Source organism: Sciurus vulgaris, assembly GCF_902686455.1.
Source record: "Sciurus vulgaris genome assembly, chromosome: X".
NCBI lineage: Eukaryota > Metazoa > Chordata > Mammalia > Rodentia > Sciuridae > Sciurus > Sciurus vulgaris.
In genome coordinates this window covers 18046714-18069384 of record NC_136471.1, presented here as the reverse complement: position 1 = coordinate 18069384, position 22671 = coordinate 18046714, and the positions used below count along the sequence as shown (strand labels likewise).

At 48.8% G+C, this 22671-nt stretch overlaps 2 protein-coding genes and 1 long non-coding RNA gene across 4 annotated transcripts; 1 reads left to right on the top strand and 2 right to left on the bottom strand.

Annotated features, from left to right (window-relative positions):
* The first annotated feature begins 611 nt into the window (after positions 1–611).
* LOC306651328 (cancer/testis antigen 55-like) lies at positions 612–10321 on the top strand. The gene is made up of 4 exons (XM_079123905.1): positions 612–695; positions 7386–7530; positions 8208–8320; positions 9427–10321. The coding sequence occupies exons 3-4, from the start codon at positions 8213–8215 to the stop codon at positions 9616–9618; spliced, it is 300 nt and encodes a 99-aa protein (XP_078980031.1). The 5' UTR covers positions 612–695; positions 7386–7530; positions 8208–8212; the 3' UTR covers positions 9619–10321.
* A 3989-nt stretch (positions 10322–14310) lies between these two features.
* On the bottom strand, positions 14311–17515 carry LOC306651305. Of its 2 annotated transcripts, none has more exons than XR_013761119.1 (3): positions 17376–17515; positions 16524–16673; positions 14311–16394 (listed from the first exon to the last, which is right to left on the bottom strand). It is a non-coding gene; the product is annotated as an uncharacterized lncRNA (long non-coding RNA). The 2 variants fall into 2 exon arrangements; XR_013761120.1 differs by having other exon boundaries at positions 14312–16394; positions 16524–16637.
* A 50-nt stretch (positions 17516–17565) lies between these two features.
* Positions 17566–18170, bottom strand: LOC306651304 (small integral membrane protein 10-like protein 2A). The gene has a single exon (XM_079123860.1). It carries the CDS (start codon positions 17987–17989, stop codon positions 17753–17755), a length of 237 nt encoding a protein of 78 aa, XP_078979986.1. The 5' UTR covers positions 17990–18170; the 3' UTR covers positions 17566–17752.
* Positions 18171–22671: the final 4501 nt, after the last annotated feature.

Here is a 22671-nt window from a genome sequence, read left to right as displayed (position 1 = left end):
CGCCTGTTGGAAACCAGGCCTTTGTAAATGTCATTAGGTGAGGAACAGTGAGGTCAGGCTGCATCAGGGTGGCCCCACATCCAATATGACTGGTGTCCTTTTAAGGCTAGCAAGCAACAGGGACCGGCGGGGGAGAAGTCCTGCGATGATGGCTGAGAGGGTCGCAGGCCAGCCCGCGACGGAAGGCAAGGAAGGATCCCCTCCAGAGCCTTCCCGAGGCGCTCAGCCTGCAGACGCCCATTTCAGACCTTCGGCTTCCAGTCCTCCGAGAACACCTGTCATTGTTTGAGTCGCCCGGCTTGCAGGGACTCCACCCAGCCCGGACAGTCTAACACAGGCCCCGAGCGAAGTGCTCATTTATTTATGTGTACGCAGTCTTGCACTGGTTCCTCCAGAGCCCTGCGTGAGCCATCATTCCTCAGACGAAGGAAGCGGAGCCCAGAGAGTGTGAGGCACCTGACCAAAGTGGCCCAGCTCGTGACCTAACAGCCAGGATGCACGCGCAGCTGAGTGCCTCCTCCACGGCCGCCTACCCTGCAGGGCGCCTGCGCTGAACACGGTTGACCGCCCCCCCCCCCCCCCCCCATTGACTGGTGCTGTGAGAACAGCTTCCCGGGCTGTCCCGCTCCCCCGCTGCATTGTCCAGTCACTGTCGCGGCGTGTGTAGAAATCGCACGCACGTGGCCACCTCGCAGGTATTTGCTTAAGGTCTTGCGCATCGCTCCCCTTTGAAGACCTCCGTGTCTCAGCCTGACGCTTTACTCCTTCCAGAAAGTTCATTCTGCCCGCGCCCGCCGGCGCAGCGCTCCTCGCTCCGCCTCGCTCCGTCTGTCCTGCGCCCACGAGAAGGCCGCCATCTACTGGCGGCTCCCTGGAACTGCGCCTGGGAACCCCGGGGAGGCGCCGCTGGGGCTTCAGCCAGAGAGCCGGTCCCTGGCCACTGCTGCGCCTCCGGGCTTGACCGGGGAGGAGCGGAAAGGCCACGGGCCTTGGGGCGCAGGAAGGGCGAGCCTCAGCTTTGGCCATGGTGCTGCCATCCCCAGGGTGGTGTGACATCTCACCCAATTTGACCTCAGGAAAAAGCGAAGCCAGCGAGGCTGCATCGTCCCCAGGTGGCGCGTGCGCGCGAGCAAGCGAGCCGCTGTCACTTTGAACCACCCCAGAGAGGGAAAGCAGGAGAGGGAGAGCGATGCGTCTGCGGCTTGAAGCATGGTCAGGGACTGCCATCAGGGCTCCCGCCGCTGCACCGCTGCACCGGGTGCCACACGGGGAGCCAGGCGCAGAGGGAGCGGGAACGACCCTGCTCCAGCGGGGCAGGAGCCGCATCCCCAGACCGCCTTTGACTCCCGGGCCGGCTCTCTGCCCCCCTCCCTCCGCCCTCTGCCCTCGCCCGAGCAAAAGCCTGCGCGGAGGGAAGCAGGAAAAGAAGCGCGGCAGGCGCCACACAGCGCTGGGGCCACATCAGCAGAGAGGCCCCTTCCACAAGGGCTCAGATCGCCTGGGGTCTCCTGGAAAGGCCTTTGGGAAATCGCCATGGGCGCACTTGGGATCCCAAAGGAATGACCTTCCAGTAGTGCCCGTGAACCCACTGGGCTCCTCATTGTATGCGCCCTGATGTTTCTTTTTAATACCATGATTTGAAAAGAGAAACCTTTGGCCGCTGGCCTCTGGGAACCCGGAGGCCGTGTTGCAGCTCCCCTGGCCTGGGGGTCAGGTCCTTCTGATTCCCCTTTTCCCCAGAAGGAGCCTCTACTTCCTTGCGGGTGGCGGGTGGCATTCCTGCTCCCTGAGCCCTCTCGAAACCCATGGCACCTGCCCCATGTTCCCTGTGAGCTCCTCCTCTAAGTGGCCTACTGGGAAACCTACTCAAGGCCTACCGTAGGGTCACATAAGGAAAGGGGCCGGGACGTAGGTCATGAGCCCACTTGCAGAGTGTCCCGAGGCTGTCTTGGGTTATGGAGCTCTTCTCACTTTGAGGAATGCTGGGAGCTTCTGACATGAATTGGTGTGTGTGTGTGTGTGTGTGTGTGTGTGTCCCACTAATGGAGGACTCCTGATTTCTCTGGAAGAGGATGTCCCACTAATGTGGTGTGTGACTCCCTGATTTCTCTGGTTGTCCCAGGTCAGGGACAGGAGTATTGTAGTGGTAACCGCAGAGGGAAAGTTCTGAGAAAGGGTTGATGGCAGGGCATGGGTCTGTCTGGCCTAGAGGCCTCAGAGGCATCTCTGTAGAAATGAGATGGTACTTGAAGTCCAGCCTGGTTCCAAGTGGCTGAGTGGGAACAGATAGCCACTGTTAGGGTAAGGGTGAGGGCAACATTCAGGCCTGGGGACCAAGGTTCAGAGATCCAGCAATTGAAAGAAGGTGTGAGGCACAGTGGGATTATTGATCATCCTTTATTCAGAAATAGCCACAGCCATTAGTCAGCCCCCTGAGTCATTTGCAAAGTCCCTTTTTATGTCCAGTTCAAACAAAGAAGGCACACTGCCAACAGGTTACATCAGTGGGTGCATGCTCACAAGCAAATGTTTATGACCTTCAGTACGTGCACTAAATCAAAGTGTTCTGACCTTGACTGCACACTGACCATAATATAGCCAATTCATGGCCATGGCTACATACTAAAAACATAACATAAAACATAACGTAGCCCGCTGGAAATCTTGGCAGTGGAGCCTAACTATAGCCATTTGGGGCCTGCTCCAACAGTTAGCATGCCACTGCCAGTGTGGCAGTAGTTGAGCTGGTCTGGTGCAGTTTGCAGCAAGACTGCTTCCAGGACAGCCAGCAGTGTGACTGTTGCCAGTCTCAGGCTCCATGAGCAAGCTGTGGCCCTGGTTGGTCACATTGAATCTCTGAGGGTGTGGTCACTCACTTGAGGGACTCGGTGTCTGCTCTCCATCAGAGTGGTATTTGGAGCATTGGTGCAAGTGACCTTACTCCACTTGGCTACTTTCCACGGCCCAGGGTCATGCTTGTCCCTCTATTCCTCTTACTGGGAGAACTGGGAGCAGCCTGGTTGGAGTGCTAGGCATGTGAGATGATGTAGGGTCAGGTGTAGACAGAACCAGGCATTCATGTGTGGGTAGAATCCAGTGACCCCACCGGCCAGGACTTCCTTATCCAAGGAGAGGGCCCAGGGTCAGAACCAACAAGCCTTCTGTGAGTTGAGAGAGAGGAGCACCCTGCTCTTCCTTTAAGCATGAGGCTAGGGGGAGAGTGAAGAAGCCTGTGCTGTCCTGTGCTGGGCAGGCAGACAGCGAATGTGGCTGGATCAGCCCCAGATCACCGAGTCTTTCCCCAGAGACCCCTGCTTTCTGTCTGAGTCATCCTAAGTGGGAAAGAACTGAAGGCTAGGCGTCCTTGGGGCTACTTTTGTGAGCTTTTAACAGGAGTTGTCAGGGTTGAATGAAAGGCCAGGAGAAGTTCATCTATAGAAGAAGCCCAAGGGTGAAACAACATTATTCATCGGGAGATATTTTATTTTATTCTTTATTTTGAGACAGGGTCTCGCTAAGTTGCCATGGCTGGCCTCAAATTTTCAATCCTCCTGACTTAGCCTCCAGAGTAGTTGGTATTATAGGTATGGGTCAGAATGCACACCCTCTCAAGAAATATTTCAAAGGAAATAAAGGCCTGGCCCAAATCCAAAACTCAACATCAAAATAGATTTAGGAGAGTCAAACGTGTGTTTGAATCAGTTGGGTAAAAGGAGTGTATCTAGCAGTGGTGCTGAGAAAAATCCAGATACAGAGATGGACCCCTGCCTCCATGTCCAACTCAATATCAGATCAAAGATGAGTAACATTTCCCGTTTTATAATGCCTTATTATTCTCTGTGACAGCTGTACCTTCAAAGAATAGAAACCTGCCTGGAACTTTCAGTGTCCTGCTGTTGCTCTTAGCCCTGAGTTGGAGATGATTGTTGTCCACTGACTCTTGGCCCTACAATAGAAAGTACTCCCTTCTTCTCTAGAGTTCACATTAGAAACCTGCCTTCTATTCTGTTCTTGAATATCCACTTGGTTGTCCTGCCACCTTCAGAGTTTGTGGGTCACACAGTGTGTGATGGATACTGTCCTCTCTACAAGTTGAAGAAACTATAAGTGAGGGCCCTGCTGTGCACAATTAGGTTGGGTGTGAAGGACATTAGAACACATCCCCCCTTTGTTTTGACTTTGTTTCTGCGACCAGATACCCACTGTACCTCATCCATTCCCTGAGACCCTATGAATGCTGCTCTTGGGACGGTTCTGAACCATGTACCCCCAGATGGAATGGTAGTGTGTCAACACAATCACCCATGTTCCTTTCCCAAGTCTCTTAACCACAACTTCCCTCTATCAGCTCTTGTCCAACATTCGGTTTTGAATAAACCAGAGCTGGAACCCTGGAGCCCTTATCCACCTGGGTATTGCCTAGTCACATGACTCCAGCCCAAGATTGCAAAAGACAGTTTCTATGCTCTGTGGAGAGAAGGGTGACCTCTCCTTACAGAGTTGTTTAAAAAGTGTTGGATGTATTCTGTTTTCCTCAGAACATAGGACAGTTACTTTGCTGGAGCACTTTCTTTCCCACCCTTCCCTGTGGTGGTCCCTCGGATAGGAGGGAGGGATCAATGCTCTGTTCTCTGGAGGTGCTGGGATTCTGTTAGTAAGTGTTAGCTCCTCACATCGCTGCTCCTACATTCCCTGCACTAAACAGTCCATTCAATTCCTCTGCCATTCAATTCCTCTGCCATAGTCTCATTGTTGGGTAATCTGGTGGGTATTATTTACCCCCCAGAGTTCCAAATGTCCTCTGCAGTGCTTCCCTAGTTTGTTTTTGAGACCAGGTCTCACCTTGTTTCTTAGGTTAGTCTCAAACTCCTGGACTCAGGGAATCTTAGTGCATAAGCTTCCCAAATGCTGAGACTATAGGCACCCAGCACAATGCCTGGCTTGCAATGATTTTTTTAATCACTAATCCAAAGAGGGTTGTTAAAGATAGTAGAATGAGTCAGACATAACTTTCCTATGTTTGTGTATGAACACACCACCAGTGAAACTCCACAGCATGTACAACCACAAGACAGGGATCCTAATTAGAGTAAGTTATACTCCATGTAGGTATATATCAGAATACACTCTACTGTCATGTATATCTTTTTTTTTTTGGGGGGGGGGTACTGGGAGTGAACTCAGGGACACTCAACCACTGAGCTGCATCCCCAGCCCTTTTTTGTATTCTATTTAGAGACAGGGTCTCGCTGAGTTGCTTAGGGCCTCTCTAAATTGCTGAAGCTGCCTTTGAACTCGGGATCCTCCTGTCTCAGTCTCCAAGTTTCTGGGATTATAGGTGTGCATCACTACACCCAACCTGTCATGTGTATCTTCAGAAAAAACTTTAGAGAGGAAAAAGAATGGAAAAATTGCTTGCTCTAGTTTCTTATTAAAGAATTGCTGCGTAAAGCATTCTTGAACAAGAAGAACAAAGCTGGAGGTGTCGCGCATCCTGATTTCAAAATACATTAAATTAGAATAGTATGCGTTATCATAAAAATTAAAATATAAACTAATGAACATAATGGAAAGCCCAGAAATAAAATGATACATCCTCAATCAATGGATCATTGACTGATCATTGACAAGATGATCATCAAGAGGACACAATGGGGGAAAAAAACAGTCTCTTCAATAAATAGTCTTGGGAAAACTGAATATCCACATGCAAAAGAATGAAACTGGATTCTTAATTTATACCATATACAAAAATCAACTCAAAATGAATTAAACACTTCAACATAAGACTTGAGACAATACAGCTCCTAGAAGAAAACAGGGGAAAAGCTATTTGATATTGTTCTGGGCAATGATTTTTTGAATATGACCCCAAATGACTTGATACACACAGAACAATAATTTTGTTTTGCTTTGTGTCGCAAACTACAGTAACACAGCAAAATAGACAAATGGGATTATGTCAAATTTCAAGCTGCTGCACAGCAAGGGAAAATTAACAGTAAAAAGGCACCCATAGAAGGGGAGAAAATGTTTGCAATCTGTACATCCAGTAAGGGGTTAATATCTAAAATATATGAAGAACATGTAAGAAACTTAAAACTCAATAGCTAAAAGAACCAAAAAACCAAATTAAATATGGGGAAAATATCTCAGTATAAATTTTGGGTGTTTATTATCACTAACCATCAGAGAAATGCAAGTCAAAACCACAATGAGATATCATCTTTTACCTTTTTGGATAGCTGGTTTCAAAACAAGAGATATCAAGGGTTGGCAAGAATGCTGTTGTTGATAATGCTGAGTGGTACAACATTTATGGAAAACAGGTTCCTCAAAAAATTAAAAACAGCCTTACCTTATGATACAGTAATTTTACTTTTGGATATTACAAAGCCAGCGATCCTCTTCTACATGTGAATGCAAAACTTAACGTTTGTATAAAATTTCACATATGTAGGTAATGTTAAATCTCCTGAGGAGATATCTGCACCCCATATTCACTGCAGCATTATTCCCAGTAATCAAGAGAAACCACATGATGTCCATTAACAGATGAGTTCATAAAGAAAATGTGGTATATACACACAATGGTATATTATACAGTCATAAAATGAGCACCCCCCCCCCCGCGTCATTTCCCTTCATAAAAAGTCTTTTTACACTCCCAGGATAAGACATGCATTGATATGAGGGTGAATTTGGTCTCTTGTATACACCATGAACTTGAGCCAAGTGCGAGAGTCCATGTTAGTCCTGTGTGTGAGAGCAGGAACTGCATTCAGATTGCTCATTTTGCATTCTAAGCTCCTGTCACAACTCTGACATGAAGTGGATACTCAGGGGGACAGTCAAAGGCTGGGTGTGGCGTGCAGTAGGTGTAAGTCTTATTGAATGTGAAAAAATGCAAGACCCGTTTTAAAACTAGATTCAGTCATTACCACAACTTGTTCAGAACTAGATATTTTCTGCATTGAACTTTGAAATCCTCCCCGGCAGGGACATTATACTTTTTATATTTGGGCCTGATGCTGTGAGCACATTAAACACGGATGCACCATTAACATTTCGGATGCAGTTTTGCAATCCACCAAGCACAGACATTATTCTTAGCATCGTCTCGTGTCCGTGATGTCCTTGTCATGTGAAGTATATGGACTAATGTCGCGGAGGGTAGTTTAAAATAGTTCCTGGACACCAATGTTGTCAACGGTGGTGGGCAGTGGCTGTATTTGCCGCGAATCACGAAGTCCTCTGTCTCTGACACAGGAATCGTATGTCTTGCACTGAATCGCAGTTGTTTCGAGGGGACTTCCTGGGGGATCGTACACGTTCTTGTTGTAAAAATTAATTTTGTTTGAAATAAGTGTTTCCATGTGCTCCAGGTGGAGGCTATCTCGGATCATTTTGATGATGCTGGGCCATCCGACCTCGGAACCAGTGTTTTAATCAGCCGTGCCACCTCGGTGACAAAGGATGCGGTCTACATTAATAAAGATACTTGCTTCTCCCTCTCTATTGTTCATGAAGGTATGGTTCGCATTTGTTAAGAAAGAGCTACGGCCACAATGTCCTTGGCTGCAGTTAACAGCTCTTGAATGTGTGACGTGGGCCCTAGGAATGGAAAATAATGCACAATACAGGGACAGATAGGGGATGGTCATAAAAACGTCAGCGATCCTCTCCTACGTGTGAATGCAAAACTTAAGGTGTGTATAAAATTTCACTTACGTACGTAATGTAAACTCAAGGAAAACATTCTGCAAGTGAAAAGGATGCTCTTTGCTGCAATCATGAAATGCTTCAAAATGAGATTGGACACTCTAGCCAATGCTGTACTAGCAGGTAGCCAAGTTCAACGGTGTGCTCTCACCTGTATCCTTGGCTGACTCTCCCAAAGGAGTTGTGAATGTGACCCGTCGATTAGTGAATCCCGTGCTACCACCCAAAAGTTGGCTGTGACTTGTGGTTGACACTTTCCCCCACTTGACTTTGTTAAATCAGAGCAGGAGAAACGGTGGCTGCAGGAGTATGAACTGGCTTTCCAACGGCAAGATGTACAAGGTGTCTGTTTAAACACGCACAGAATGTACTTGACATCCCATAGAAGGTGTGTTAGGGTATTGCCACGTCAGAGGGACTTATGAAGTTGAACGTGGCCTAAGTGAAGAGATAACGACACTGAAATCTCTCCATGGTTGTTTTAGGTTTCATGCCTTATAAGGGTGACTGGCTAGAGGTTGAGTATTGCATGCAGCCGGGCACCTCGAACCTCAATGCCCTCTCCGTGAAGCCCATGAACTGTAGGCATGTGGAAGAGGTAATTTGTGTCCATGTGTCACTGGTCATTCGTTCCTGCCAGTCCTTCCTTTGGCGGGATTTGTCTTGCGGGGGAGTCTACTGGGTGTGGTTAGAGAACTAGAAAATGTGTTTCTTGCCAAAGAGAAGCCGATTTTCTTATAGAAAAGGACGGACTTTCAAAAGGAACTAAATAGAAAGCAGTGTAGACCACAGGCAAAATTAATTTCTAATTTGTGTAGTTTTTTTTTTTTTTTTTTTTGGAATTAGAACATTATTAGAGGGCTGTGGGTGTAGCTTGGTGGTAAGGCACCTGCCTAGCGTGGGCCATGTCCTGCGTTCGGTTCCCGGGATTGCAAAAAGAAAAAACAGTTTGTCCAGCGTGGTGACACATGCCTGTTATTCCAAATCCTTTGGAGACCGAGGCAGGAGGATCAAAGGTTTGGGGCTAGCCTCAGCAGCTTAGTGAGACCCTGTCTCAAAATAAATTTAAAAGGCCTGGGGATGTAGCTGGGCATGGTCAGGTGCCCCGGGGTTCAATCCCCAGTACCAAGGGCTGGGGAGATAGCTCAGCTGGTAGAGTGCTTGCATCGCAAGCATAAGGCCCTGAGTTTGATCCCCAGTACCGCAAAAAAAAAAAAAAAAAAAAAAAAAAAAAAAAAAAAAAAAAATTCCCCAGTACCAAAACAAACAAACAACAACAAAAATTATTAAAAAGTTCTGAGAGTGACATTTAAGGAAAAACAATTTGCGTGGCAGAAAGTTTGGGGGAAAGAATGAATGAAGTGAGTTTACTGGGGAAAGCTGGGTAATGACTTGGGTACTGCAGCCTGAAAACGAGTAGGAAACTCAGTGAGATCGGATTGCTGGCCATTGTGGGTCATCTCTAGCCCGAGGTCTGTGGTGGGAGGCTCGGGGCCCATCTCCAGAGATTCCAGTTCAATTGGCATGAGGGGGGATCTTGGCACAGGTGTGTCTGAAAAGCACCCCTGGTCTTGCCCACGTGCCGGGCCGGGTGGGAAATCAGTGCCAGGGTTAGAGGCAGAGTGAGGAGGTGCCGAGCCGGTGCCGAGCGGGTTACCGCGGACCGTGCTTTCACGTGACGGTTCCCATCATTTCTCATCACAGGTCTGCATCAGTAGCGTACATGGAAGACACGGGGTGGTGGACGACACCATCTTTTTCACCTTGGATTCTCTGAAGCTTCCTGCCGGATATGTACCTCAACCCAATGACATCGTGGATGTGGTCATAGTGGAGAGCGTTCAGTCCTGCTATATTTGGAGAGCGGTTTCTATGACCCCAGTGCACATATTGTAAAAGCAGAGCCTTTTGTTTCCTGTTGGTCTTCATTTCTGTGGGCAGTAAAGGGCCCGGTTTAATGGAAAAGCTGAGCTTAGCGAGCCCAAACAATATGTTAAGTATGTTTTTTATGGTAAATGTCATTGAGATACTGCACGGTTCACTTGGGACCATGAACCTGCTTTAGGCAAGTGCCTTATCTACTGGGAAACATGCTAAAGCTGGATATTTATTGTAGGAAGGAAACGCACTGCAGCCAGGCACGGTGGCCCATACCTTTAATTCCAGAGACTTAGAGGCTGAGGCAGGAGGATCACAGGTCCGAGGCCAGCCTGGGCAACTTAGTGAGATCCTGGTTCAAAATATAAAATAATAAAACAAAAACAGCAACGACAAAAAACTGGGGATGTAATTCAGTGGTAAAGACACACATGTCAATGGGCAGGATTTAAACTGACAGCCTGCCTTCAGTTTGAAGTCTCCCTTATATTATCTGTCCAGTTATTATATTTCCATAGCATTTCCATCTCCTATCATCGACTCAGTTTGTTAAATTCATTGTTGACCTATGCTTCTTCTTCCCCATGCCAGAATGTAGGCTCCATAAATGTAGGGCATTAAAGGTGGTTTTCTTCATGAACTCATCAACAGTATGTAGGATAGTGCCTGGTGGATACGAGGGGATGTTACATGTTATTAAGTAAAATAAATAAATTGTCTGAGCAGCAGCAATGCTTATGTGTGGTTGATTCATCATTCGCTCCCTAGGAATAAAATTATTTAGCATCCTATTAAGACATCAAATGATTTTCTAATTTTTTTGAATGTTTATTTATTTATTTGTTGATACCAGGGATTGAACCCAGGGATGCTTAACCACTGAGCAACATCCTCAGCGCCACCCCCTTTTTTAGAGACAGGGTCTCCCTGAGTTGCTGAGACTGGCTTTGAACTTCTGATCCTCCTGCCTCAGTTCTACCCCTGGCCCCCAGCTTCATCACTTCGTGCAGTCTCAGTCTATTTTTTTAAAACAAATACATCACCATATATGTAGCCTTCAGCTTCCTCAAGTCACTTTGTGGGAGAGGCACAGCCCACCTACAGACATGATTCAGAGGTCAAACAGAGTCCCTAGATGGGAGAGGAAGTTGCTTGCCTGGGGAGAAGGTTGGTACCACAGTCCCATGGGTACACCCCATGAATCTTCTTGCCTTACCTTTAGAGAGAATTTACCCAGGTAACTGTGTTCTCCGGAAAGGGCTATTTCAAAGCTTTCAGTATTACTGGAAAGGGGCTGTGAGCTCAGGCCCAGTCCTGGGATTCCTTATTCCACCATAACCATCTGGCTCTTGATGTACGGTTTACTTCTGAGTTTGCTTATGTCTAGTGGACCTCCCAAACTTCTGGTGGTTGCTTCTCCATTTTCTGTGCCTCCCTGTGTCAGAATGTGTTGATTCCTCATTCATGCATAAATTCTATGCTAACGGGAATTTTCTCTGAGCATTTTGAAGACATTACTTGGGACACACGTGGTGAATTGGGATTCAGTACTTGTCCCAGTCTCCTAATGTACCTTGCTCTACTGCACAGTCCGTCAGAGAAGTGAAAGTCTGTTCGTGCTGGTTGCCCAGGATGTGAACGGGATGCCACCAGTTAGGTGCCCTCGAGTGAGACTCCTGGCGGCCAATCAGGGGACCTCATCCTGCTTCTTCAACTCTTCTGCTGGTGGTTCTGATCATGGAGCCTGTGGGTTTGTCTGCTGCAGTGTCCTTTGTCTAGTCACTGGCTTTATAAGTGCCAAGAAGTTGGTTGTGGTGGTGGCAGCAGCTCGGGGGTGTGTTCTTTTTTTTTTTTTTTTATTGTAAACAAATGGGATACATGTTGTTTCTCTGTTTGTACATGGCGTAAAGGCATACCATTTGTGTAATCATAAATTTACATAGAGTAATGTTGTTTGATTCATTCTGTTATTTTTTCCCTTCCCCCCACCCCTCCCACCCCTCAGGGGTGTGTTCTTGAAGTCAGTAGATTCAGGGTGAGCTTCCTGACTTCCTTCCACCCTGCCTGGGGACTAGAACTTTTGCCCTTGGGGGACCAGTTCTTTGTCATCTCCGGGAGTGTTTTGGACTCTTTCAGTCCCTAAACTAAGTTTGCAGGCATCTGGTCCCTGACTGAATTGAACTTTGGCTTAAAATGGCTGCTGACTGTGGTTTCTGTTTGCTGCCTCCGACCCCTCACTGATACATTGTCTTCTGGCCTTGGGGGCTGGGGATGACATTTGGTGTCAATATGGTTGTTATTCTGTTTTTGGTGGAGGGTAATGTGTTTTTCCTCTCTAGCAGCTTTTCTGTTCTTCCCTTTGTCCTGAATGTGCTTCAGCTTCACGGGAAGTGGCTTAAGAGTCCATTTTGAGTGCATCTGTACTTTATTCAACTCTCTGCATGGGGTTTTTCTCATGGAAAATTCAGGCTCTGCACCAAGCACAGTGCAGGCATGGGGACTGAGAGCCTTAATGGTGGCTGTTTCAACCCATAATCTGGGCAGGGGATTTACTTTCAAGAGAGACCCCAGGTGGGCAGGTCAAGAAGTCCTGGTTCCCCTTCATGGCTGACAGCACATTTCCACCTCCTAGAGCCACACCGAGCCCCAGTTCTGGCTCCTACCTACAGAAAGGGCCTTTCTGGCTCCTCAGACCTGCTCTGTATGCTGCCTCCAAGGACTGTGCAACTCCAGGCTCACCTGCTGCCTGCATTCCTGCTGCTTCTCTTTCACTTTTGAGACTGGGCAGCATTTTAAAAATACTGGCAAGAGGATGGGAGGAATGGGTTAGGGTGATATACAGACTGAGTGCAAGCTCACATCCTGATGCAAAGTCATTTCCCATCATGCAATGATGGAAGGCAAATCTCATTTCCTTTAAAAAGTGACTCCCAAAAACAAAAACAAAAAACAAAAAAAGTGACTCCCCATAGCTGCAAAGAGAAGCACGGATGGTAAATAGGTGTATGAAAGTATCTCATCCTGCTTATGTGTTCTAAGGAGTGCACAACAAAATGTCCAAATGAACTATTTAAATGTATGAAATTGAGAGATTTACAGATGTGATGTAAGTCCTAGTTACAGGTAAAGATTGTGGAAGGAAAGATTGTGGGAGATGGGGAGACTGGCTTTTCTCCTAGGTGTAAATTGGAGATGATGGGAAAGGACCAGCTTTAGGAAAGTGGTGGGTTCAATTACACATTAGGTTGGTGTTGGAGAAATGCACCCACTTGAAGTAATGAAAGGCAGTAACAAAAGAAAAAAAAATCTGTCGTGACACAGAATAGTCACCCTTCTCTTCAAAAACTCATTCCTGACTGGAGTGAGTAACTTGGTGTCATGATGCTGGGGCTATCAAAAGCCCCAAAGTGTGTATGTCTTTTGGCCCACTTCTAGCAGCCTATATTAAGGAATGACTGTCCACAACGACATCTGTCAATGCATGAACTACAACTACACACACACACTCCCCACACAAGAAGAAGAAACAATCAAGAAATGTTCACAAATGCATGGTGATATCTTTGTTCCAGGCAGGGACTGCTAGGCAGCTTTGGATGTAGACTCAGTACCATGGAGAGATAAGCAAGGAGTGAGAGCAGCAGATTCCGCAGCAGGATGTCCTCTGCACACCTGTGCTCATGCTTGCACAGCTCATCCCAAACCCAGCAGCGTCCCTTGGGTGGGGCAAGGGTGGGAGTGACATGGGCTTTGCGCGTTCTTCATGCACTTGCTCTCCTGCCTCCTGCTCTTACTCTCTCATGACTCAGTTGCTTAGGTTTCAACCAGTGTCTGCAAGTGGGAAAAGGGGAGAAGGTCCAACTCGGCAGTGGCCCCAGCTGTTCCTAGCAGGGAGCTCCATTTGGAGATGACCCCCAGGACTGTTCTCCAAAACCCAGGTTTTCTTCTGTGTCCTGGACTCCACCCAAAGGGCAGGGTCACCTTCCCCCTTTGTCATTCCACCACCTTTTGTGCCTGTAGGGACAGAGAGCTCAGGAAAGAGTCTCTGCTTAGGATCTATTTCACCCTCGATGTCTCTCAAATGGGGAAAGGGTTGGGTGCGCCTGAGATTCTGCTGAGATTAGGAACGCAGAGCACCTAGCACAGTGCATGGCACACAGCACTCTTATCTGGCATCAGTTCCTGTAACTTGCACCTGTCCTCACAGCAAAAACTAACGAATGTTTAATAGGCTTCATGCCCTTTAATGCTCACAAGCACCTGAAGGGTCCTTACTGAAAGGATGGAGGTGTGCGCCGAGTGCCAGGGGCCATGTGAAAGGGATGATTTGGTGTATAGTGGGGGAGGGAAGCAGGCATTCAGGCGCAGGGCTTGCTGGGTGGTTGATCCTCTCCAAGAATCCCTAGGAAGCTGCTGAGGGGAGTCTCTGCACCACACATTGCGACCTGCACTTGGTCTGCCTGTTTCCCTTTACTCTAGAGGTTCAGCTGCGTTCAGCAGTTTGAACACCCAGTTCTATAATGGAAGAAAAGACTCATTTCAGGTCCTTTAGGCAAAGGTTGTGAAGGGCAACAACCACCTTCCTCTAGGCTCTGCTCCTGCTCAGGGACAGGGGGAGTGGTCCTGCCAAGTCTTGTCCTGCAGCAGCTTCTGATGGGGCAGCAGGCTCTGGACAGGGGCCTAGCCCTAGGAGGCTCCCAGCCCCCGGGAGCTCCCTCCCCTGTGCCCCAGGCAACTGCTCACATCCAGCAGAAAGAAGAGGCCTCCAGCCAGTATTGTAGTGTTCTGAACGCAAAGACTTTCTTTTTAACATGGGGAGACAACAACATGTGACAATATCAGAAACAAGAACATGTCCCTGACCAGATGGTGCTGGCCAGCACAGAGATCATCACACAGAAATGTAAAGTCATCCAGGCTGATGACCAGGCTGGGTCTCTGAATTTGCAGAAGCCCCAGCACCTGGAACACAGACCGCAAATAAATAAAGTGCATTGAGACCCCATCACGCAGCAAGGACCCATGGGGGAGAGAAAGCGGGCAAGAGGGGAGGCAGGAAAGCAGAAGCTCAGCCACAGGTCAAGGCCCCAACAGTGGAGGAACTCCTGGGGCCGATCCTTTTTGGCAGAGGTGCCACAGACCAAGCCAGGGTGCTGGGTAGGGTTGGGTTTCCCTGGAGTGGAGACCTGAGGGTGGGCCCTGAGGCTCCACACACCTCTCTCCCTGTAGGGAAGGGCTCCAAGGCCCCAGGCTGGGCCCTATGCAGAGAGGGCTGGCAGCTAGAGCAGCTCCTTATATTCAACAGCTCCATGCCCTAGCTCACACCCACACTAGCTCACTCACACACATGCGTACTCAAACACGTGCACACACAGCGAAGGGGCCTTCCTCCTTCCTTCCCTGCTGGCTGAGGAAGAGGCTGGAGTTGAGGTCTCGTCACAGACGGCAAGACCAGGGTCTGAAAGGGCCACAACTGAGTAGTAGACCCAAGGAGCGCCCCCTGGCTCCTGCTTTCCTCTTCTCCTGCCCTGGGTGTCTCTTGTCCCACAGAGGTGGCACCCAGAGACCTGTGGATGAGGTCAGAGGCTAACAGGTCTCCGGAAGTGGTCCTGAGTGTACAAGACTGGGGTGGATGAGAAGGGTCAGCAGATGCAGGGCTCCAGAGACCTGGCACAAGGAAGGAAGCTATCAGGCCTAGACTTTGGGAAACCGCAGGAGTACATGGCAGCCATGTTAAGGCCTCCGAACAAATTGAGACAAACTGAGATCTTCATTGGAGACCCCAGGTTCAGTGGGCAGCTGAGGGCAGAGGGTGGGAGGCTGGGCCACTCGGTCCCTGGGACTGGCCAAGGGTTCTGCAGCTTTGGGTCCCAGGAACTCAGCACATGGCCTTGAGCTGAGGGAATGGGCATGGGTGGTGAGGACTCCACTTCTGGCCATTTGGGGATCCCAAACAGCAGCAAGCCTGGGGCCTCCAGGGCCATCCCAGGTCATGTGGATGAGATGCTCCTGTGTGATCCTAGGGATAGGAGCCTGAGCCCGAGGTCAGGGGGACAATCCCAGCCCTATTTCACCCCACCTCCTGGATATATCATGTCCCTAGGAGCAGAGAGCCACCCTCTTCCCCACTCCACCACCAAACTGAGAGGCTTGTGCCACGCAGCTGCTGAGGAGTTGTCAAGCTAAGGTGCTATGGGAAGGGGAGGCTCTCTGCTGAGGACTCCACACACCAGAGGGTCCTGGGACACATCTCTCTTGTGCCCCATCTCAGCTCACTGTTCCTCCTCCCTGGGACCTTCCATACCACTCCAAGGAAAGCCAGATCCCCAGATTTCCTACCCCTGGACCCTCTCTTCCTAGGTCCCCTGGGAGCTCCGTGCTCCCTCCCCATCCCAAATGCTGCCAGGTCTTAAGCAAGTCTGTGGAGGGAGTGGGAGGCTGCAGGTCCAGCAGCAGACTCAGCTCCACCCTCCCACCTGGGTGACAAGGGCAAATCCCAGCCCCTTCCCTGGAGCCCTATCAGGCAGGAGAACACATCTCCCTCACAGTGTTGCTAGGAGAGCTCAGTTCCCAGGAAACAGGACCCCCCTTCCATGCCAGGGCCCAATCCCTAGGCCACCCCCCCCCAGGGCCTCTGCCCATGCTAGGCCTCTACCAGGAAGGCCCTTCCTCTCCTCCTGGGCATTCCACTCAGTTGCTCCCAGGCAGCTGCAGGTCAGAGGCACCTCCAGGCAGGGATCAGACTCTTGACAAGGCCAGAGAAGGAGCGGGCCACCACCTACAAAGACCACTGCCTGGAAAAGAAAGAGATGGAGACCTCAGATTTGCTGGCCACAGACAGAGGACCTTGTGTCCTGTGGAGCTTTCTCTGCAACCCCCTTCTCCTTCTGCCCTCACCACCTCCCCAGACTGAGAGCTGCTACCTGCTCAGGGAGAGTCTTTCATTTTCCCAAATTTCCTGCGCACACAGTGGGCTTCCTGGCTTGTCCATGGCTGGAGGGTGGGCTTCTGTGGTTCTGAGAGGACAGTGGCCGGCCCTGTAGGAAGCCTGGGCTGATGGTCACAGAGCAAGGCTGCGGGGGGGGGGGGGGGGGGGGGGGGGGGGGGGGGGGGGTGGGGGGGTAGGGAGAGGCAGGACCACCTCTTTTCCACTCATCCGTGTCTGCAAATGAGAATGGCCCCGGATGGAGCTAGCGGAGCAAGAGGGATTTCAGGAGAGGGCAGAGGCCAGTCCTCTGGCCCCAAGGAGAGGGCAGGAGGCAGTTTTGCAAATGGCTGTGTGGAGCTGAGGAGAGCCCCAGGGGCCTGAGCTCTGAAAAGGGGCCAGACCTGGGGTTTGGCTATAAGGCAACCATCCTTACCACGAGTCCCCCGAGACAGGTGGAGAAGGGTGGGCACATCTTTTCTCCTCCAGGGCCTTCCTGGGACCTCCCTGGCCCATTCCCCAGCGTTCAGGGGACACCGCCACAGTCTGTGTGTCAAGGGGGTAGGGGATCCGAGCCGTGCATGAGAGGGGGCTTCTTCTCTGTCCCCTGGTGATGTCCTGACCCTCCCGGTTGCCAGGCCGCTACCAGCCGTCACCGCCTAGAGGAACCACGCAGGGCAGGGGAGCAGAGGAGAGCCTGGGTCCGCCTTGCCTTTCCCCTGCCTGGCCTGCAGCTCTTCACGCTGCTTTGTCCGGGTGCCTCCCTGTTGCCCCAAACCTCCAGGGTTCCCCGACATCAAGATGGTTCGGCCACCGGACCCCACCCCCATCCCACCCTTTCCCCTCCTACCTTTTTGCTCAGACTTGGCAAATGAATTCGCTGCGGTAAAATCCCCTTTCCGGTTCCCCGGTTCCCCGGTCCTGGCCAGCGTGAGGCAACAGGTCGGCCGGACTCGGGCTCCTCATTTCCTCGAGCCAACGCAAAGGACTCGTGGCTCTTGCAGTCGGGGCCGGGCCGGGTGGCGGGTGGCTCTTGCAGTCGGGGCCGGGCCGGGTGGCGGTCCCCCCGCCGCGGGTGGCTACAGCTGCAGGGGCCCAGGCCACTCCGCCTCCGCGCCCCGAAGCGTCCGGGCGGCCCCGGGAGGTCCCGCTGCCCTTCGCAAGGCGTCCTGGCCGGGCGCTGGAGGGCGGGCGACGCTCCGACCCCGCCGCCGCCGCGGCTGGCGCTCACTCGATCCGCACCTGCAGGCGGACGTTGAGCATCACCGAGGCCACCACGTAGAAGTAGGGGAAGTTCATGCGCAGCCGCCAGGCCAGGTCGAAGAAGGTGAGCAGCGTGCGGGTGAGCCCCTTGCAGAAGGCGCCGTAGGAGCCGCGGACGGCGGCCGAGCGTGACAGCCGCACCGCCAGGCCCGACAGAGCCGCCGCGGCCGCCGCCGCCGACAGAGCCGCCGACGCCGCCATGGGCCGGGGCCGCCGCAGGCCCAGCTGACCCGCTGACCTACAGCAGCGCAGACCTACAGGGCGGCGGCCAGCGAGGTCTGGAGCGCCGCTGTCCTCGGGGAGCCCTGCCCTCCGGCTCTCCCCGCCCACGCCTGACTCAGGCCGCCCAGCGCCTGCGACTCTGGCAGGTCAGCCTCCAGCTAAGCTCCCCCTACATCATGGCCCCACCCCTAGCCAGGAGCCACAGAATGGCCCCTAACCATGAGACCCCGCCCACGAGTCCCGTCCCTCTCGTAAGCCCCGCCCATAGGACACACCTCACCGGCACAGCCCCGCCCACGGGACCCGCCCCACCTCTACTGCCCAACCTCCTGGCGGTTCCTGAGACCATAGCCCGAGGCCTGAAAGGATTGGAGGGCCCTGGGGCCAGGAGTTGCCTTTGCAGAATCCCGGAGTGGGTAGTGTGAGTGGAGGAATGGCTGGTTTGGACGGCTATGCTGAGTCTATGCAGAAATCTCATCCAGAAGGCCCTGTACATTCACAGCATCAGTCTTCTCCCGTAGTGTCCCCAGAAAACCTGGCAGGACGAACCTCTGTACCTTCCTTTAATTTGCAGTCCTCTTTCTGTAATTGACTAGTGCAGGAACCGTACCAACGAGGAGTGCCACCAAACTCACAGGAGAGCATTTTTTCTCATTTCGTCTGTTCACTGGTCCTGTATACTTCTTTGTTGGTGAATCTGCCCTTGTCTTGGCCCTTTCTAAGCACTCGTCTTAAGCCACTGTTGGCCCTGGTTCCTGCACAAGGTTCTCCGGTTTTCATTTGCCCTTGGTTGTGGCATTTTGGGCTGGTGTGCTTAAAAGCCCTTTCCTGGTTTCATCTCATCTTTACATTACGTAAGCTGAAACAAACCCATTGCAAATTCGGCTGTTTTCCAGACTAGTTAGTGAAATGAGGAAATGCTTATGTTTCCTTAGGGTTATGACTCTAAAAGCAGTCACTATGACTCCATTCCAGTTTTACAAGAACTGTATTTAGAACCTCTCAAAATACCTGTTCATTGTCACAGTTGAACATTTCGATGGCATCCTCTAAGACTGTTAAGGGAACCCAAAAGATTCACATACACTTGGGCAATTGTTCTACCTACAAGATCAAGTAAAAAAGAAACAAAGGAAGAAAAAGCAGTTCCAGAACCACCAGGTTTTTGTGTAACATGATTTTAGCAATGACATGCATTAGTATAAATGAGTTTTATAAAATGCTGGGCAGATATAACGAATTGTGCAACTTACATTGGTATAGTCCTACTAACTAGAATACAGGCATAAATCTCCTTTTACCATTTGCAACCTGCATTGATTTGCGTGTATGTGTGTGTACATCTATAACTCTGGTAGTTTTATAGCATTTGAAAATTTGTGTAATATCACTACAATAAAGATACACAAATGTTCCATCACCCAATTTAGGCTCCTCTTGGTCCTCACACTGAGCCACTCTGTACATATTTTGTTAGATATATACCTATTTCATTCTCTTTGCAGAGACTGTAGATGGTATTGTCTTTCTAATATATGTTAAACTTTTGGTTTCCACAAGTTCTTCCTTGAATGTGTATTTCTTACTGTACCCCACAAATGTCCCTTAACTGAGATAGCCCACATTCTCCCTTGAGTATGTATCTGCTTTCCTGAATCAATGTCTGTGTCTCTGGTTCATGCTGAAATTTTTATTCTTCACATACAACAAGGACTTCACTTGTCCCAGGTAGAGGTTCCCCTCTCTGGGAACTTCTAGAACCGTATTATGTGAAATGGACCTTTTGCTATACATGATGTCAATAATCTAGCTTGCTTTGGTTAAATGTTCTTGCACAGTCTGTTCTCCACAGTTGTTTTGTTACGAATTAACATATTTGGGAAAGAAATTCTGGGAGAAAAAAATTAAGGAAATAGACTAAACATTCATTAAGCTAAAAGAAATGTTAAAAAATACATATATGCATATATATCCATATATACATACATATGCATATATATCCATATATACATACATATGCATATAGATACATGTATACATTTCACCTTTCTGTTTTGCATGATTCATGTTTAAATTCTAGAATAACTTAAATAATTCCTTACAATATTGATCTGCTTTTCATGAAGTTTTCAAAGTACTGATCTAATGAACAAAGATTTTATGGTTTTCGCTATGTTTAAATTTTTGATTGTTTCAGAAAATGAGGTCTTAAGAGTGTTAGTGAAACTTGAGTTTTGAAATGAGACTAGATTGCCCACTTCGACAATTTCCTCTGGGTTTCTTGTGTAGCAGATTTTGAAGAATAAAATCCACAGATAATCATAGAAGGGAAGATTAAAAGGAGCAGCATTTATTTAATCGAGAAGACATAGAACTGTTGCCCTGAGGGAGGGGGGCCTGAGAACAGAGAAAACCCATTTTGGTGTGCCAGCTAGGAGTTTATATATAGTTCTGGGTAGAGCATGAAGCAAAATGTATGTAAAATAGGCCTTGGAAAAGTATGAGGGCTATTGCCTTCCTAAAACTTCCATCTGGATTCACCCCCACCATTGTTTTCCTTGTGTGAGACAAAGGAGTTGGTTGGAGGTGTTCCCACAGGTGAGACTCAAGGTCGTTTACATTTGAAATAGGCCTTAATGGTGTCATTAATCTGTCTCCCAGTTAGCCTCCAGGTGTGGTTCCTGTGTTTGAATAAGACTGACCATTGATATTCTTATTCAGCAGGGTTTATTTATACCTTTATTCTAATGCCTCCTTTTGGTTTATAAAGTTGGTTATATGAACTACTTTTATAATGGCACGGGGGAGTTGTTTGCTTGTTTTGGTGGCATTGGGGATTGATTCCTGGGGCATTGTACCACTGAGCTACATCCCCAGTTCTTTTTTTATTTTTAAATTTTGATATAGGGTCAGACTAAGTTGTCCAGGCCATCCCCTGAACTTGGAATCCTTTTTTCCTCAGCCTCCAGGGTAGTTGGGATTACAGGCATGTGCCATCCTGCCTGGCTTCAATATGTTTTATTGAAACAAACTATAAAATTTTAGACATTTGATAGTTCTGATATAATGCTTGATGTCTTAGCATGCCACAAAGGTTATTAAATTGCTTTAAGTTCCTAAACTCTCTATATAGTAATAATATCTTATTTTTTTTATTAATCATTTTTAGATGTTGTGAACCATGTCCCTGTAGTTAGCAAGTGGCAATCTTACTTTATACATCCTCGATCTCATGAAAATATTTAAAGATTTAATACAAGGCATAAGCCTGACTTTTAAAGACATCATCTCAGTTATGCTGTAGGTAATGTGACTTAGTTTGCAAAATACATTTAAGATTTAATGCATGGAATGTAACATGAATGAAGGAATTAGGAGTGGTAGCTCAACAGTAACAGGTTTATTTTGGACAAACATGCCGAGGGGGGCCCCGTGGAGGAGATGAGGCCTGGGGCACATATAGGGCCATGAGGGAGTGGGGGAATTTTTGTGGTGGCAGGGAAGGATCCTTTTGGTTTTCACCTCCATTTTTTGAGGTGGTCACTATTCCCTGGAGAAGCAGGTGTTTTCAGGATTCCAGTCCCAGATAGCAATTTCCTTTCTTTTTATGATGATGGAGAATTGTCTGGGGTTTAAGGTCAGGATGAGTCAGAATGACTGTGAGGTTACTTTTTTTCTAGAATGGAGGATATATTTCAAAATGGTGTTGCCTGTCAACTTCTACCTAACAATGTATGCATGTATGTGTTTTTAATTGATAAATAATTCTTGTAGCTGCATTCAAAATTTTTACAGTTCTGTAGTGTGTTCCTCAAAATTCTAAAGTTGTTGTGAAATGTAATTCTTTTTTGTGTGTGTACCAGGGATTGAACCAAGGGCACTCAACCATTGAGCCATATCTGCAGCTCTTTTTTATATTTTATTTAGAGACAGGGTCTCACTAAGTTGCTTAGGGCCTCACCATGTTGCCAATGCTGGCTTTGAATTCTCAATCCTTCTGCTTCAGGCTCCTGGGCCACTGGGATCACAGGTACGCACTACCATGCCCGGCTTGTCTTGTTCTTTTCTAAACACTCATCTTAATTGGTTGTTGGCCCTGTTTCCTGAACGAGGTTGTCAGGTTTTCATTTGCCCTTGTTTATGACATTTTTTGCTGCTGTGCTTAAAAGTTCGTTCCCAGTTTCATCTACTCTTTATTTCTATGTAAACAAATTCAACCTGAACCTGACTGTTTTTCCAGACTGTTCAATGAAGGAAGGAAATGGTTGCATTTCCTTATGGTTATGCTTTGAAAAGTGGTCATCACAATCCCATTCCAATTTTCATAAGGACTGACCTCTCAAAATGTTTGGTCACTATCACATTTGAGTGTCTCTATGACATCCTATACAACCATTTAAGGAACCTAAAAGATTCATATACACTCAGGCAATTGTTTTACCTAAGAGGTCAAGTTAAAAAGGCAAAACTGAGCCAGGCATGGTGCACACCTGTATTCCCAGCTGCTCAGGAGGTTGAGGCAGGAGGATCAAAAGTTCAAATCCAGTCTCAGCAATTTAGGGAGGCCCTAAGCAACTCAGGAGACCTGCTCTCAAAATAAAATATAAAAAGAGTGGGGATGTGACTCAGTGTTTAAGTGCCCCCGCTGGGTTCAATCTCTG